The sequence below is a fragment of the Delphinapterus leucas genome, chromosome 17 (assembly GCF_059928025.1).
Source record: "Delphinapterus leucas isolate spDelLeu-1000000601 "Yukka" chromosome 17, BTC_Dleu_Yukka2, whole genome shotgun sequence".
Lineage (NCBI taxonomy): Eukaryota > Metazoa > Chordata > Mammalia > Artiodactyla > Monodontidae > Delphinapterus > Delphinapterus leucas.
The window spans coordinates 47,385,567-47,402,164 of record NC_143145.1 but is presented as its reverse complement, the minus strand read 5'-3'; the positions used below and the strand labels follow the sequence as shown (position 1 = coordinate 47,402,164).

At 36.9% G+C, this 16,598-nt stretch overlaps 1 protein-coding gene across 3 annotated transcripts in view; it reads left to right on the top strand.

Annotated features, from left to right (window-relative positions):
- The first annotated feature begins 572 nt into the window (after positions 1–572).
- OSGIN2 (oxidative stress induced growth inhibitor family member 2) overlaps positions 573–16,598 on the top strand; it is a 29,609-nt gene continuing 13,583 nt past the window's right edge. Inside the window, exons 1-5 of one of the 3 annotated variants that reach the window (XM_022584832.3) lie at positions 575–1,127; positions 4,440–4,855; positions 8,731–8,885; positions 14,222–14,358; positions 14,913–15,104. In XM_022584832.3, coding sequence (XP_022440540.1) covers positions 4,752–4,855; positions 8,731–8,885; positions 14,222–14,358; positions 14,913–15,104 — 588 coding nt within the window. In that variant the 5' untranslated portion in view covers positions 575–1,127; positions 4,440–4,751. Of the gene's footprint in view, positions 1,128–4,439; positions 4,856–8,730; positions 8,886–14,221; positions 14,359–14,912; positions 15,105–16,598 lie in introns of all 3 variants that reach the window. The other 2 variants (XM_022584833.3, XM_022584836.3) reach the window with 2 other exon arrangements.

Below are 16,598 nucleotides of genomic sequence, written 5' to 3'. Positions count from 1 at the left end.
ACCGAATAGGGACACTCATTACTCGGTACTTTCTAATTTTTCTTGCATTATAACCACCTGGAGGGACTTAAAAAATACACGTCCCTGCCCTTTCCCCCTCCATGAAAGGTACTCAGTGAATCTGGGGCGGGGCTGAGCACCTGTATTTTTAACCAGCGATGCCACTTAAGGAAGGGAGGCCTCAGTCGGAAAGCCAGACTTCCCCCATCAGAACCCTTGGGGTGGGGCCCGGGCACCCATGGTTTGGTGAGTTCTCTCAAGCGATTGTGAGGCAGGATCAAGAACGAAAAGCGCGCTCAAGCTCCGGGCGTCTGCGCCCAGGCCAGCGCGAGGTAAGGCGCCAAAGTGGTTTTCGTCGAGCGGGAATCTCGGTCTTGCCGGGCGTCCTCAGTGAGAGGCCCGCGTGGACCGACTCTGGAGACACTGGGGTGCTCGGGTCGCAGAGGCCGCGCAGCACGCAGGGATTTCCCCCTATCCGTCCCGCTACCGAGGTTAGTAGCTCTTCCTCTTCCCCTTGTCATCCGGCACTCAGGACGCACATCCTCCCAGCCTCGCCAACCTCCCACGCCGCAGGTCGGGAGCACGCGGAGGGGCCGCAGGGCGCAGGCCGAGGCCCGGGCCACAGTAGCCACCGCCAGCCGTCTGGTGGGCGGACTACCTCGGCCCCCCGCCCTCTCAGCCAACACTTCTTCAGGCCGGGCCCCTCGCTGTGGCCGCGGCTCCACCAATCCCGGGGCTCGCCCGCCGCCACCGCCTCCGCACCTGCGAGGAGAAGCCCGCCCGCCTCCGCCGCAGCCGTCGCAGCGTCCCCGCCCCGTTCCGCCCCCTTCGCGGCGCCCAGAGATCATAGGCCGCCGGCGTCCTGCTGCCACTAGTCGAGGAGCGGAAGCCGCTTTCCTGAAGCGGGCTTGGGTGCTCCAAAGCCCGGCCGGCTGCTAAACCGCAGCTTCCGGCAGCCGCTGCAACGGCTAGGCGCGGGGCGCGGCCGAGGACCCCGTAACCGGGCGGGCGTCCTGAACGGGCAACCCCGCCGAGGGAGGTGGCCGTGGCGGTCGCGCTCGGGCGCCCCGTGCGCCGCGCTCCATGCCCGTGTGGTGCTGCCGCTGCTCCCTGGCCGGTCATTTCAGGTGACTTCTCCACCGTGGAAGAAAAGGGGGCAGGCGGAGGTTAGAGTGCTGCGGGGCCCTGCGGCAGGGCAGGGGCCGAAATGGGTAGAGGCCGCGCGGGTTAGGGAGTCGGGGACGGGTCGGGGGTGGAAGGCAAGCGCCTGAATTGCAGAGGCCTCCCGCCTCGGCTGCTGCTTCCTCCTGGTTCCTGTCTAGTCGAGGTTCCCCGCCTTGGCTCCTGGCTCTGGGGGACTCTCCTCTGTTGTCCCCTTTTCCTCTCCCTGGACCGTACTAGTCACGGGACTGCGGGACCGGCTAGGCCCGGATCTAGTCGGTTACGGCGAACTGAGACTTAAAAGTAGTGCAAAGTTTTAGTGAAGGGTTGTGAGGTTCTCCCAGCCCCCCACACACCTTAAACATTTTTTTTTTCTTAAAAAAAAAATCTAATAACCTAAGTTACTGGGTTGAAGGGAGGCAGGGAGCTATGTTTAAAATGTGATGTTTTAGCTACAAATACGTTTCTGACTTTTAAGATGTCATTGTAAGTCATATATATTGTAGAAATTTGAAAAATGTCGCGATTCTAGACTAACATTATGAGGAACGTTTTTAGGGGTGATACGGATAATACATTTTAAAATAAAAGTTTATGTACTAGATCTAGCACAGTTGGCCAACATTTCATTCAGTTATGGAGAGAAAGACCGAAAGCAATTTGAAACTAGTTTTAACCTTGTGGTGAAGAAAAGATAAGCTTAGCGAAGACTTTAGTGAAGTGCCTTGCCTTATACATACACGAATGTGCTAGAATAATGATATGCAAAACTTCTTTTGTAAAATATGAAATTCTGATCAGAGTTCTTAAATTGGGCTGCATATATAGACTTTAGGTGGCCAGTGAACTTGGATGTAAAGAAAGGTACCAGGAATTTTCACTCAACTTTAACCAAAATCTCTTTTCTTCAACTGTGAATATAAGCAGTAAATCACAGTAGTATTTGTGGCTTTGTCATCAATAGAAATCACAAATATTTTCATACCACATTAATTGTTGCAGATACCTAGAAATACTGTTTATTTATTTCTTCAAGATTACAGTAATTATTTTACATCACTGAACTTGTTATTTAATACAATAGAGGAATACATAAAAAACATATTCCAAGTTTACTTTTTAGTTTCCTTGTAAATCCTGTTATGTATTTAATAATATTATTCAAAGAAGAGGTCCAGAGGCTTCACCAAATTGCAAAAGGAGTGTAAGGCACAGAAAAGATTCAGAATTCCTGTTGAACTAGAGCAGCAATCCAGGCTTGCCTACCTTCTCAGTGAGTTTTGTAGGAGTCTCTAAATTCTGGATATTAAAAATTATGTAATAAACTGCTGGATCTTAAATTCTAGGTAAATTTGTGTGTTACCTACTTGACAGTGATTTGAGAGTATCAGATCCACTTTGGAGAACTTTAGAAAACAAGTTCGCTTAGTGAAAACTTGTTAAACTGAAGCCCCTGAGAAAATAATATGCTTTTTAGAAAGTACTGTCCAAAAGCCTTTTGACACCTTTTGGTACAGTTGAATTCTAAGGACACAGCTTGGGATTCATACGTGTTCAACTAACCCTAGGTAGTAAATATCATGTGCTTACGTCCTTGTACAGAAATGTGGAGGAGGAGGTGAAAACAATGTATTTGCTATATTTTGATCTTGAGGGATAAGGGAAAACAAGCCTGCTAGCCAAAGAATAAAAATTGTGATTGATAAACCATATTTCCATTGTGTAAACAGCTCTATCTTATCTAAAATTTAAAAAAGAAAACGTTTATTTAATAATTAAAACATTTCCTTAGAAGAAGGTTTATAATTTACTAGCACAATTTTTTTTTTTGGGTAATTTCATTAGGAACACATTTTAAAACCAATTGTGACAGTGTCTACATTTTGGATCTTGCCTTATATCTGAAAGAATAAATATTGTGAGAGAACTGTCTCCTAACTTTCCAAGGAAGAAAACTTCCATACTTCCTGTTCTAGAAGATAAAGAGTGTGACTGACTTCCTTTGTGACTTTAGAACCTTCTTTTCTTATGGTAGTATCAATTTGGTAAAAATCTAAGGTCATGCTTCCAAAGACTAAACTCAGGTAGTAAAGCATTTCATTTTGAAGGATCATTTAGAAAAGTATTGCTAGGTGTGAGAAAAGTGTTTTGTTATTCAAATATTATGTCTGTGCCATCCTTTTAAATTTGTTTTGAGTCTTTGGACCATAATGTTTCAAAAACAGAACATGGAAGGCATCTAAAATCATCTGAAATTTCAAATAGTCTTCTAATTTGATGCCTAAGAATAACTATTTCTGCATATGTGTAAAGTGCTGTTCTTTACTATTTCCTAAAATTTAATTATATTTTCCAATTTACTGCCTCAAATAAAGGAAAAGTAGATTTTTTTAAAGTAGATTTTTTTATTACTCAAATACTTGTTTTAAATAGAACAAACATTCAGCAAATTGGATATCTGCAGTGGAAATTTTCACTGTTCATAGACCTGTGAACACAGTATGCATATAGTATGCATATACTGTAAAATATGTACAGCAATACTAAATTTATAGTTTAGACTCTGAATTTTTTAGAAAGAATACTTACTAATAGGTCTTTGTTTCATTGTTGCTTTATGTAAATTCAGTGAACCTTATTTTCATTTCTTCCCTTGATTCAGTTTTTCATGCCTGTGTTAAACCAGTATTTATCAAGTACCATGCAAGTTTATTACAAATAGTTTATACCAATATTATGGATTATATACACAAAGATTATACCTATGACCAGTTAGTAGAAAATCAGAACAAATTACGTATACTCTGGAGAATTAAGATAAGCTAAAACTTTGGCTCTATATACTCTACTTGAGTCTTGGGAGAGACTAGTGTCAAATTGCTTGAGGCCCACACACACAAAAAAAACCTACTAGATCTAGTAAATGAATTCAGTGATATTGCAGAATACAAGATCAACATACAAAAATCAGTTGTATTTCTGTACACTTACAATGAACAATCTGACAATGAAATTGATAAAACAATTCAATTTATACTAGCATCAAAGAGAATGAAATATTTAGGAATAAATTTAACGGAAGAAATGTGAAACTTGTACATTGAAAACTAGAAACATTGAAAAGAATGAAAGGAGGCCTAAATAAATGGTAAGGAATCCCATTTTCATGGATTGAAAAGCTTAGTATTCTTAAGATGGCAATAATGGCAATATTCCTTGAATTTATCTACAAATTCAGTGTAATCCTATCAAAATCCTAGCTGCCTTTTTTTTTTCAGAAATTGATGAGCAGATCCTAAAAGTCACATGGAATTACAAGGAACCCAGAATAGCCAAGACAATCTTGAAAAAAGAACAAAGTTGGAGGATTCACACTTCCTAATTTTACAACTTACCACAAAGAAACTGTAATCAAGACAGTGTTACGTTGGCATAAAGATAAACATAGATCAATGGAATAGAATTGAGAGTCCAGAAATAACTCCCTTCATTTGTTGTCAGTTGATTTCTGTGGGATCCCAAGACAAAAGGGAAATATCAGCCTTTTCAACAAATGATGCCAGGACAGATGAATATTCACAAGCAGAAGAATGAAGTTGGACTGCTACCTCATACTATATATAAAAGTTAACTCAAAATGGATGAAAGACCTAAATTTAAGAACTAGAACTATAAAACTCATAGAAGAAAACAGGTTTGTAATCTTAGATTAGGCAGTGCTTTCTTAGATATGACACCAAAAGTACAGCAACAAAAGAAAAAAATAAATTGGACTTGATCAAAAATTAAAACTTTTGTGATTTAAAAGACAATATAAAGAAAGTGAAAAGACAACCCACAAAATGGGAGAAAATATTTACAAATCATATATCCAAAAAGGGACTTGTATCCAGGACATATAAAGAATTTTTTTAACTCAACAATAAAAAAGACAGCCCAGTTGGAAAGTGGGCAAATAATTTGAATTATTCTCCGAAGAAGATATACAGATGGCCAGTAAGCACATGAAAAGATGCTTAACATTATTAGTCATTAGGGAAATGCTAATCAAAACTGCAATGAGATGCTACTTTACACCTACTAGAGTGGCTAAACTAAAAAACACAAAAAATAACATGCTGGTGAGGATGTGGAGACATTGGGACCCTCATATCACTGGTGGGAATGTAAGATGATGCACACTTGGGAAAATAGTTTGCTAATTCCTCAAGATGTTAAACATAGAGTTTACGGCCCAGCCATTGCATGCACTCTTAAGAGAAATGAAAACATTTATCCACACAAAAATTTATATATGAATGTTCATAGCGTATTTGTAATAGCCAAAAAGTGGAAACCATCCAAATGTTTATCAGCTCGTGAGTGGGTAATATACAATGGAATATTATTCAGGCATAAAAAGGAATGAAGTACCAATATATCCTACCACCTGGGTGAACCTTGAAAACATGTTAAGTGGAAGAAGCCAGACACAAAAGGCTACATAATGTATGAGGAGTTCCATTTATTTGAAATTTCCAGAGTAGGCATCAGTAAGACAGTAGATTAGTGGCTGCCAATGGCTGCAGGGAGGGAAGAATGAAGAATGAGTGCTAAGGGGTGCAGCATATACTTTTGGGGTGATAAAATTTCTCTGAAGTTATTGGTAGTGATTGAAAAACCTTGTGACTACTTAGAACCCTGAATTGTACACTTTAAAAGGGTGAATTTTGGACTTCCCTGGCAGTCCAGTGGTTAAGGCTCCGTGCTTCCACTCCAGGGGGCGTGGGTGCAATCCTTGTCAGGGAACTAAGATCCCACATGCCAAGTGGTGCCGCCAAAAAAAATAAATAAAAGGGTGAATTTTATATGTGAATTATATCTCATTAAAGGTCTTTTTTTTTCAAAGCATTACCAAGTTCCCTCTATTTATTTACCTTGGTTTAAGGCCTGATCAGATGATCTGTTGTTTTTCTGATGTTTTTGAGCTCTTGAAAACTTTGTCTTTCTTGATAGAAGCCTAACAGAGGAGGCATTTTATTTCTAATTGTCTTAACCTCTTTTTTCTTAAGTATAAACCAATTATTTGAGAAGACTAGTCCAGTGTAATGAAAGATCCTTGTAAAATGTATAGTCAGGGGGTTGGTGGTGGTGGGATGAATTGGGAGATTGGGATTGACATATATGATTGGGAGATTGGGATTGACATATATGATTGGGAGATTGGGATTGGCTAATATGTATAAAATAGATAAATAATAAGAACTTGCTGTACAAAAATAAATAAAATTCAAAACAAAATGTATAGTCAATTTATAGAATTGATAGCTATATTAAAATTCTGAGGCCTGCCAGGAAAAAAAAAAAAAAAAGGTTTCTTGAGACATCTTGACTTCGAATATTAAATGCTTCTTAATAAGTTATTAAAAAAATGAATTCTATTGTACCTTTAAGTAAAAGTGATTCGGAGTTTAAGCCAACACTTCTAGCCATGATTTTTTTGTTCTTAAGGAATTTAAATATTAAATATTTGTTTCACAGCATTTATTTGTAGACTTAAGAAACTGACCAAGGCATTTTAGATCATTGAGTTTTGCTTATAAAATCAAATATGGTAGTAACTGCTAAAGTACCTTCATTCAGTCATTCAGAGGATTATCAGTTTGCTCTCAGAGTGTACAGGATATCAGATAATATTCAAGTATCTAGTTTAATATTTATATAGTCTCAAGTTGACTCTAACCCCCAGCATATCTGCCCTTTTATTAATGTGAAACATTTGTTAGGGTTTGAAGAAGGAGACATCTTTTTAATTATCAGAATCTTAGAGTGATGATCATTTTTATTAATTAAATTCCAGGTTATAGATATGGAAGCAACAGTGTTTGAGATAGGGATGTCAGGAGGAGACTGGCCATGATGTCTGCATCTCCTGAAAAAGAACTGTGGCCTTTACAACCACCATAATATTAATGAGGCCTGGATACCTAAAAGGACTAATCAGAAGCATCCAAAGGAAGCTGGGGAACCTGTCCTGGGCACACACTTTGGAGAAATATCAGGGACAGGCTCAAGTATAATATACTCTTGTTGAGTTCAGTTGTCAAGAAGCAGAAGGCAAGACAGCCAGTACATCTGGATCTGATCAGTGGTGGGAGTTGGAATGCTCTGGAAGGGATGGATTGAGCATAAGACTTCTTTCAGGGGCAGGCTTGCAATGTGAGGAGGGGCTTTCCTAAGTAGCCATATGCAAAGGGTATCAGTTCTGGCCAAAAGGGGCCATGTATTGTTAGGGGAGCCCAATTACTGGGGGTGGGAAATCTATCAGTGTATCCTGGGGAACTCTGCCCTATCCTGGGGTGGTTCGGGAACTTGGAAGGTTATAGGGAAGGAGAAATTTTGGTCTCTGCCTAATTCTTTCCATGTGTCATCCTCGCCCAAGGATCAGTGAGTCCTGTGAAATAACTGATCCATTCCCATGTTTATCATTTTAGGAATAGTAATAAGCACACTCACCCACTGGTCAGTACTGTTTAATATTTTCAGACATTGGCCTGTTTCTGACTATATGAAAATGAAAAATAATTCAGGAATTCTGTTCTGAAGTAATCTCTAGTATAGTGCAAAACATTAACTGTGTTCAAAGGATACTCCATTTATTACATGAGCTTGTCAGAACGACAAAACTAGTTTCTAGGGAGGCAGTTGGGAAAGAAGGTAGACTGGAAATTAACGTTAAGATCTTTGCATTTTTCAGTATCTCTTTGAGAATAAGATGTATAAACCTTATTTTTTTACCAAAATGCACCATTTGTAATATATAAGTTCAGTAACTTTTCCTTAAAATATTATGTGACTGTTTTTTCCCAAATATACTACCTCTATTGTACTCATCTTTTTATTAATGAGAAAAAAGTGAAGGAGAAACTTTCCAGTCCTAGGAGATCTCAGAATTATAAAAATCCCTAATACAATGTTATGTCTTTGGTCATTAAAAATAGCTTCTTATTTAAGACTTGCCTTCAAGGCATTAAAGAGACATGAGCAGCTACATTCAGCCCTCCATATCAACATGTTCTGCGTCCATGGATCCAACCAACTGCAGATGGAAAGTATTTGGGAAAGAAACAATTCCAGAAAGTTCCAAAAAGCTAAACTTGAATTGGCTGCATGCAGGCAACTACATACATAGCATTTACATTGTATTAGGTGGTATAAGTAATCTAGAGATGGTTTAAACTATGTGGGAGGATGTAGGTAGGTTATATGCAAATAGTATGCCATTTTATATAAGGGACTTGCGGATCCATGGATTTTGGTATTTGGGGAGTGAGGGTGGGATTCTGGAACCAACCCCCCTTGGATACCGAGGGACCACTGTATTTAGGATTTCTAGCAAAGTGGTGTACATTGACGTGGCTAAGGTACTAATTTGAAAGCATTAATCAAAAGGATTTCCTTTTCTCCTTTTATGGAACTATTGAATATTTTATGGCCTAAATAAAATCTGAATAAAGACAGATTTTTATAAAGGCTATATTGACTGTATATCTGTTGTTTTGTTTTTGTTCCATATTTTCCTTTTAAAAGAAACTATAGTGACCCTGAAACTGAAGGAGAGATTTTTAATTCCTTAGTGCAATATTTTGGTGATAATTTGGGGCGAAAAGTTAAAGCTATGCCATTAGTTGAAGAAACTTCTTTACTTGAAGATTCATCAGTGACTTTGCCTGTGGTAGTAATAGGTAAGTTTTATTGCATTTTATCTCTTAAAATTACAGTTCTGATCCTTACTACTTTTATAAATGCACAGTTACATAGCATAAGTCCTTAGGATTGTATTGAAAAGTATTCTTAGGTTGCTTAATATTTTTAAATAACCAATAACCAAATCCTTGGAGAGAGGAATTGGTTGATCTGATATTAGATTCTGTGTTAGAATATAACATTTTTTCATTGAAGGGTTGATATTACTCTATTATTTTAAAATATCAGTAGTCTATTAGTTGTGTTACTTATATCACAGTGTCATGATAATGATGATAACCAATGTTATTAGAGCCCTGTATAGAGCATTCTGTGTACATTATTGGATTATGCCTTAAAACCCTATAGCCCTCTGAGGTTGTAGGGTATGGACAGACAGGGAAACTCAGTAGTTGAGTAACCTGTGCAAGTTAGTAGTCAGTGCTCAGTTAGTAAAGAACATTATAGTACTCTACAGTTAGGTTTATAATATTTTAACCATATGTTACTATTATATTTCTATTGTACCACCTCAATAGATAGGTATATAAGATTAAAAATTGTTATTAATAAAACCTAATTCAAAATTATAAAATTTTATTATTTTGTTTTATTGCATGTATTTAATTACCTGTCATATGTATCTTTAATATTCAAACTCATGAAGTTGGACAAGTACTATAGTGTGAAACCAAGCCAAAGGAAGGAATTATGGGACATAATGTACCTTGATGGCATACAACTTCCTTAGTTTCTTTGACTTGTTTCAAGTTAATGGAGAGGAAAGTCCTGTGCTCTGTCTGGCATATTGACATCTCTCCATAGGAGATTCAGTAAAGGAAGGAAGGAAGGAAAGCAAGATAGTTCTACACTAGATTCCCCTCTAGGGGAGCTGACAGTGTTTGCAGTATTTCTCATCCAAGATATCTTGGAAACTAAATCTCACGTTCATTTCCCACTTATATCCAACCCTGGTTTTCCATCCTGGATGTCTTGCCATAGGCAAAGGAACCTATGTCTTCTTGTTCTAGTTGGGCTATGGCAGGGTCAGAAAAGGAAAAACTACTTTCATCTGCACCTTACTTCCCCCAAAACAATCTGTTCCTATTTTGCCTCAGCTAGCCAAAGCGTAGCTTAACCTCATGTATATAGGGCTATTATTGCTGGCAGTAGCACTGCCAGATGATCATAATAAAGGGCTAATTTCCTTAATGTATGTAATTGGTTTTCTGTTGCTGTCATAACACATTACCGCAAACCTGGTGGCTTTAACAACATAAATGTATTTAACTGTTCTATAGAACAGAAGTCCAACAGTGGTCTCACTGGGCTAAAATCAAGGTATCAGCAGGGCTGCATTCCTTTTGGAGGCTCTAGGGTAGATAGAATGTTTCCTTGCTTTCCCAGTTTCTAGAGGCTAGTATTCCTTGGCTCCTGGACCCCTTCTGCATCTTCAAAGCCAGCAGTGTTGTTTCTCTTTTAACCTTTCATAGTTATGGTTCCTCCTTACCACAGGTGGGAAAGGGTCTCTGTTTTCAAGGACTTGTGTGATTAGATTGGGCCCACCTGGATAATCCAGGCTACTCTCTCTAGCTCACGGTCCTTAATTTAATCACATCTACAAAGTCGTTTTTCTCTGTAAGGTAACACGCTCAGGTTCTTGGGGTTAGGAATGGGAAATCTTTGGGAGTTGGGGCACATTCTGCCTGTGTATATATTTCTCTATGAACTGTTTATTTGTATTCTTTTTGTATTGTCTTTTGAGTGTTATTTCTTTTTGATTCTTTGAGATATTAACTCCCACTATTTTTTGTATAGTCAGTATTTATTTTAATAGGCTTTATTTAGAGCAGTTTAAGTCTATAGGAAAATGAAACAAATTACAGAGAATATTTCTGTAAATACTCTCCCAACCCCCTTTTATACCTTTTATTAACATCTTGCTTTGGTGTGGTACATTTGTCACAATTGATGAACCACTGTTTTTATACATTATTATTAACTAAAATCTATAGTGCACATTAGGGTTCACTCTTTGGGTTGTACAGTTCTATGGGTTTTGCTGGGTGTATAATGTCATGTATTATAACATCATATAAAATAGTTTCACTGCCCTAAAAACCTCCTGTGTTCCACCCATTTATCCTTTCCTTCAACTATCAAACCTTGGTAACCACTGATCTTTTACTATCTCTATAGTTTTGCCTTTTCCAGAATGTCATATATATGGAATCACTGTATGCAGGCTTTTCAGACTGGCTTATTTGACTTAGCAATATGCATTTAAGATCCCTCTCTCTGTCTTTTCATGGCTTGATACTCATTTCTTTTTATCACTGGATACTATTGCATTGTATGGATGTTTCAGTTTACCCATTCGCTTATTGAAGCACATCTTGGTTGCTTCCAGTGTTTGACATTTATGAGTAAAGTGCTGCAAACATTTATGTGCAGATTTTTGCATGGCCATTAAGTTTTCAACCCACCTAGGAGTGTGATTGCTGGGTCATACGGTAAGACTATGTTTAGCTTTTTAAGAAACTGTCAAATTGTCTTCAAAGTGACTGTATCATTTTGCATTCCCAGCAACTATGAATGAGAGTTCCTGTTGTTCCACATCCTTGGAAACATTTGATACTGTCTGTGTTTTGGGGTTTAGCCATTCTGATAGGTGTGTAGTATCTCGTTTTAATTTGCAGTTCTGTAATGATATACAATGTTGAGTAATTTCTCATATGCTTATATTCCATCTCTATACCTTGAGGTATAGAGCTTTTCCCTACTTTTTAATTGATTGTGTTGGTGGTTTAATGGTTGAGATTTAAGAGTTCTTTGTATATGTTAGAAACAAGTACTTTATCAAATACATGTTTTGCAGATATTTGCTCCTAGTCTGTGACTTGCCTTTTCATTCTCTTAACAGTGACTTGGCAGAGCATAAATTTTAAGAAGTCCTGCATATCAATTTTTTTCTTTCATAGATCTTGCTTTTGGTGGTATGTCTAAAAACTCATTACCAAACCCAACGTCACCTAGATTTTCTCATAGTTATTTTCTAGATGTTTTATAATTTTATGTTTTATATTTAGGTCTATAATCTGTTTTAATTCATTTTTGTAAAGATATAAAGTTAGTATCTAGATTCACATTTTTTACATGTGGATGTCCAGTTGTTCTAGTACCATTTGTTGAAAAGATTACCCTTTCTCCATTGCATTGCCTTCGCTCTTTTGTCAAAAATAAGTTGACTGTATTTGTGAGGATCTATCTCTTGGCTGTCTATTCTGTTCCATTCATTTATATATTCTTTCATTTCCACACTGTCTTGTTGACTGTAGTTTTACAGTAAGATGAAGTTGGATGGTATTAGCCCTAACTTTGTTCTTCAATATTATATTGGCAGTTCTGGGTCTTTTGCCTTTCCATTTAAACTTTAGAATCAGTTTGCCAATATCCACAAAGTAACTTGCTGGGATTTTTATTTTGATTGCATCAGATCTGTAGATCAAGTTGGGAAGAACTGATATCTTAACAATATTGAATCATTCTATCCATGAACATGGAATAGCTTTCCATCAGTTAGATATTCTTTGAGCTCTTTCATTAGAGTTTTGTGGTTTTTCTCATTTAGATCTTATATGAATTTTGTTAGATTTATACCCAGGTATTTCTTGCAAATATAAGTGGGGTTGTGTATTTAATTTCACATTCCACTTGTTCATTACTGGTCTGTAGGAAAGCAATTGACTTGTATATATTAACCTTTTTCATGCAACATAATTGCTTGTTACTTCCAGGAGTTTTTTTGGTCAATTCTTTGGGACTTTTGACATAGATAATCATGGAATTTACAAACAAAGACAGTTTTGTTTCTTCTTTCCCAATCTGTATACCTTTAATTTCCTTTTCTGGTCTTAGTGCATTAGCTAGGATTTCCATTAAGGTGTGTGATGAGTAGGAATGGTGAGAAGAGACATCCTTTTCTTGATCTTAGAGGGAAGACCCCCCTAATTCTCACCATTAATTATGATGTTAGCTGTAGGATTTTTGTAGATACTCTTTGTCAAGTTAAGGAATTTCCCCTCTGTTGTTTGTTGAGAGTTTTTACATGAATAAGTGTTGGATTTTCTCAGATGTTTTTTTCTATTTCTGTTGGTATTATGACTTTTCTTTAGTTTTGTCTCTTTCTTTTTGATTCAAGGAAATTAGCTCTTTACCTCAGATCTTAACTCCCAGTATTTGCCATTTAAAAAAAAAATTTTATGAAGTCAAATGGTTTATTTTCCTTTCTGTCTTTTGAGTTTTGTGTTGTACTTAAAGGCTTCTTGCTACAGCATTATAAGTAGAAATAGTAACCTCTTTCCTAATATTATGATGTTACTTTTCATGTTTATATCTTTGAGCTTATTTTATTTGGGGCAAAATATTAGATAAGGAACAGGATATTTTTCTGATGGCTTACAGTTGTCCCAGATAGATTAAATTTTTGGTAGATGGATATAATAGAGAAGTGGCAACCCAGACTAAAAGAACTACAGAAATCAAAGTAGTTGTTGGAGTTCAACAACAACAAAAAATCCAGTTTGGTTTGGGGTAAAGGATATAGAAATACAGGAGGGAAATTATTAGGAGGTGGGACTTGAAAGATGGTTGAGACCAGAACATGGAGAACACTGGATAGAAGAAACAAGCAATGAAGGGCTTTGGGTAGAGTGGGTAACATAGCACGGGTAACATAATGAGAACTCTGTTATGAGAACTCATTTGAATGTAGAATGTGAAATGATTTGAAGTAGGTGAATCTTGAAGAGAAACAAGAAGAGATTTTTGTCTTCTGAGTGAGAATATATAGTGAGAATAACAAAGACAACTGAATGGATATACGTGACAAAATACATTTAAACCAGAACCTGATTAACTTAGGATTTTCCTGGTAAGTATCATACCAGCAAAGGAATGAGGTTTAAAGGAGAGGCCACCAAAATGGAAGAACTCATGAATTTGCTTTTGAACACATTGTGATTAAGTTATTAGTGGTTCAGTGAGGTGAAGAAGTGGCATATGGAAATTTGGGATATATTTTTGGGGTAAGAGGTCAGCCTAGATATCTAATTTTGAGGGTTAGTAGCATAGAGAGTTGAAGCTTTGAGTAGGTGAGACTCCCAAAAGAAAATAGGAGAGAAGACAAAAATCTTCTCTTGTAAATACTTGGCTTTGAGAGTTTAGAGAAAGAAGAATTGGTGAAGGAGAAAAACCATCTGTGAAACAGTAAAGCCAAAGAACATGAGTATTAAGATGCAAGATACACCCCTCTCCACCTTTTTTTTTTTAATAGGAAATGGACCCTCAGGAATCTGCCTTTCGTATATGCTGTCAGGCTACAGACCATATTTATCATCAGAAGCAATACATCCAAACACAATCTTACATAGCAAATTAGAAGAAGCGAGACATCTTTCCATTGTTGATCAGGTATTATTTTTCACATGTTGATGCTTTTAAATTTATACTGAGACAAGGTTAGTTTTCTACTATATAAGCATTGTATTTCTTAGCTGAAAACCTTTTCTTCTAAGTAACACCTAACATTTTAATTTTAGAATTGTAAATATATTCTGCTGAGTTGCTTCCATTTATTTTCCTGAATTAATTAGAGCAGAATTTCACAAATTATTTCCTGATGGAGTTTAATAGGTGCTCTATGCTCTGGTAAGTTTGGGAAATGCTGCTTTTTATTATTAGAGTGTCATGGTAGACATAGTAAGGCATACTAGCATATTAAAGGCATCTTCAAGTTTTATAGTAAAATGATCTGATTAGCTTTTTGAAACCCAACCTTTTCCCATACTTATTTGACCAGAGAATCTATTAAGATCTCAAGGAATGTCAGTGTTTTGTAGCACACTCTATGGGAAATGCTGGATTACAATAATGGTCTTCACTATTATTATGTTAGCTGGAGTTTTTTTGTTTGTTTTTCCAAATTCTATCTGCCTTTTTTCTTTCTTTTAAAAAAAAAAATTCAGGACTTAGAGTACTTGTCTGAGGGCCTTGAGGGTCGATCATCCAATCCTGTTGCAGTACTTTTCGACGCACTTCTTCATCCAGATGCTGACTTTGGGTATGATTATCCATCCATTTTGCATTGGAAATTAGAACAGCATCATTATATCCCTCACTTAGTTCTTGGTAAAGGTCCACCTGGTGGAGCTTGGCATGTGAGTATATTTTCCTTAGCATTTTAGTGAATGTGAATTATTATATGTCATCTTGATAAGACCATTTTAATTCTTAAACATTATGATATAATATTATATATGATGATTACCACATCTTTATCTGAGAATTTTAATGTGTTTGGATAAATATGAATTAATTACTAGTAGAAATTAAGCCAAATTTGATTAGTGATAGTGTCTTAGAATAAGTGTTTCTCTAAGAATTATACAGAAAACATTTCAAGATGTTTTGCATAGTACAACATTTTTAATTCATTTATTCATTGTAGAGTTTACAAAATTTCACACAGTATTTCATTCTAATATGTATTATTTCCCTACATTTTCAAGACCTTAAATGAAAAATGTAAAAGAAAAAAATTTGTATTAGTCTGCTTGGGCTGCTAAAATAAAATACCATAGACTGAGTGTCTTAAACAACAGATTCACACTTTGAAGGCTGGAAAATCCAAGATCAAGGTGCCAGATGATTCAGTTTATGGTGAGGGCTCTTTTTCTGGCTTGCAGACAGCTGCTTTCTTGCATATCCTTATGTAGCAAAGAGAGTGTGAACTCTCTTCTTGTAAAGCCACTAATCCTGTTATGAGGGCATCAGCCTCATGACCTCATCTAGCCCTAATTACCTTCCAAAGGCCCCATCTCCAAGTGCCATAACGTTGGGGGGTTAGGGTTTCAGCATGTGGATTTGGGGGGTGATAGATACAATTCAGTCCATAGCAGAGGTTAAACCAGAGGACTATCAACATAAAGATTCAGCATATTTCATTAGCGGGCAGCAACTAATAATTATTCTTCACTCCTGTGTCCTTAGCAGTTAGTACAGTGTCTAGTGTGTGGTGAGTGCTCACTTGTACAAATAAATGTTAAATAATTTTTGCTATGTTATGAAATAAAGACTTCATGGGAATTTTAACTTTAAATATCAAATCTTTAGTATAAACTTCAGTTGGATATTCCTATATTAGTGCAATGTTATATGGCTAAAAGTTGTTTACATTTATCAAACGATTGTTTCAGAGTATTTGGGGACTTTATAGATTATATCACTGACTTTTTCATCTTAATTACCTTTATAGTAATGGATAGCAACTATCAAAATATCTGTGCCTTTTAGCTTACGTTTATATTTGCTTTGTTAATAAGTAGCATTCTTAATAAAACTGCATTTATTGGAAAAGCCATAATATATTGTTTAAGTTTTTAGAGAACCTTCTATAAATTCCTGAGGTTTTATTGTACATATATATTTTCTGCTTGGAAAAATGTGCAGGCAATATTTGATCTCTGTTACTTCATTTCTCCCACTTACATTTAGGAAAGTTAAAGTATGGATAAGCCTTGATTACTAAAAACATATTTGAATCAGTGCTAAAGCGATATATACCTGAAACTTGGTTCTAATCCTAGTATCAGGCCCAGCCTGCTTCAAAGCAGTGGCAACTTGCTGCATTCTCTTCCTGTGGTGATCTTGTA